The sequence below is a fragment of the Myotis brandtii genome, unplaced genomic scaffold (assembly GCF_000412655.1).
Source record: "Myotis brandtii unplaced genomic scaffold, ASM41265v1 C40411726, whole genome shotgun sequence".
Lineage (NCBI taxonomy): Eukaryota > Metazoa > Chordata > Mammalia > Chiroptera > Vespertilionidae > Myotis > Myotis brandtii.
This window is the reverse complement of record NW_005265013.1, coordinates 1-328: the sequence shown is the minus strand read 5'-3', so window position 1 is coordinate 328 and position 328 is coordinate 1. Positions and strand designations below refer to the sequence as shown.

The 328-nt window shown below is 62.5% G+C and overlaps 1 protein-coding gene across 1 annotated transcript; it reads left to right on the top strand.

Moving 5' to 3' along the window:
- Positions 1-4: 4 nt before the first annotated feature.
- On the top strand, positions 5-322 carry LOC106727403 (P2Y purinoceptor 8-like; the record flags this gene model as incomplete). The annotated part of the gene is made up of 1 exon (XM_014545948.1): positions 5-322. A coding segment is annotated over one exon (318 nt), but the record flags the coding sequence as incomplete, so codon positions are not given.
- Between the last annotated feature and the right edge of the window lie 6 nt (positions 323-328).

Sequence of the window (328 nt, the reverse complement as noted above, 5' to 3'; positions counted from 1 at the left end):
AGCCGTGGTCCTCCCCGTGGTCTATTCCTTCGTGGCCTTGGTCAGCATCCCCGGCAACTTATTCTCGCTGTGGGTGCTGTGCCGGGACATCGGGCCCAAATCCCCGTCGGTCATCTTCATGATCAACCTGAGCGTCACGGACTTGGCGCTGGCGAGCGCGCTCCCCTTCCAGATCTATTACCACTGCAACCGCCACCACTGGGTGTTCGGGCCGCGCCTCTGCACCGTGGTCACGCTCGTCTTCTACGCCAACATGTACTCGTCCATCCTCACCATGACCTGCATCAGCGTGGACCGCTTCCTGGGCGTGGTGTACCCGCTGGCGTCC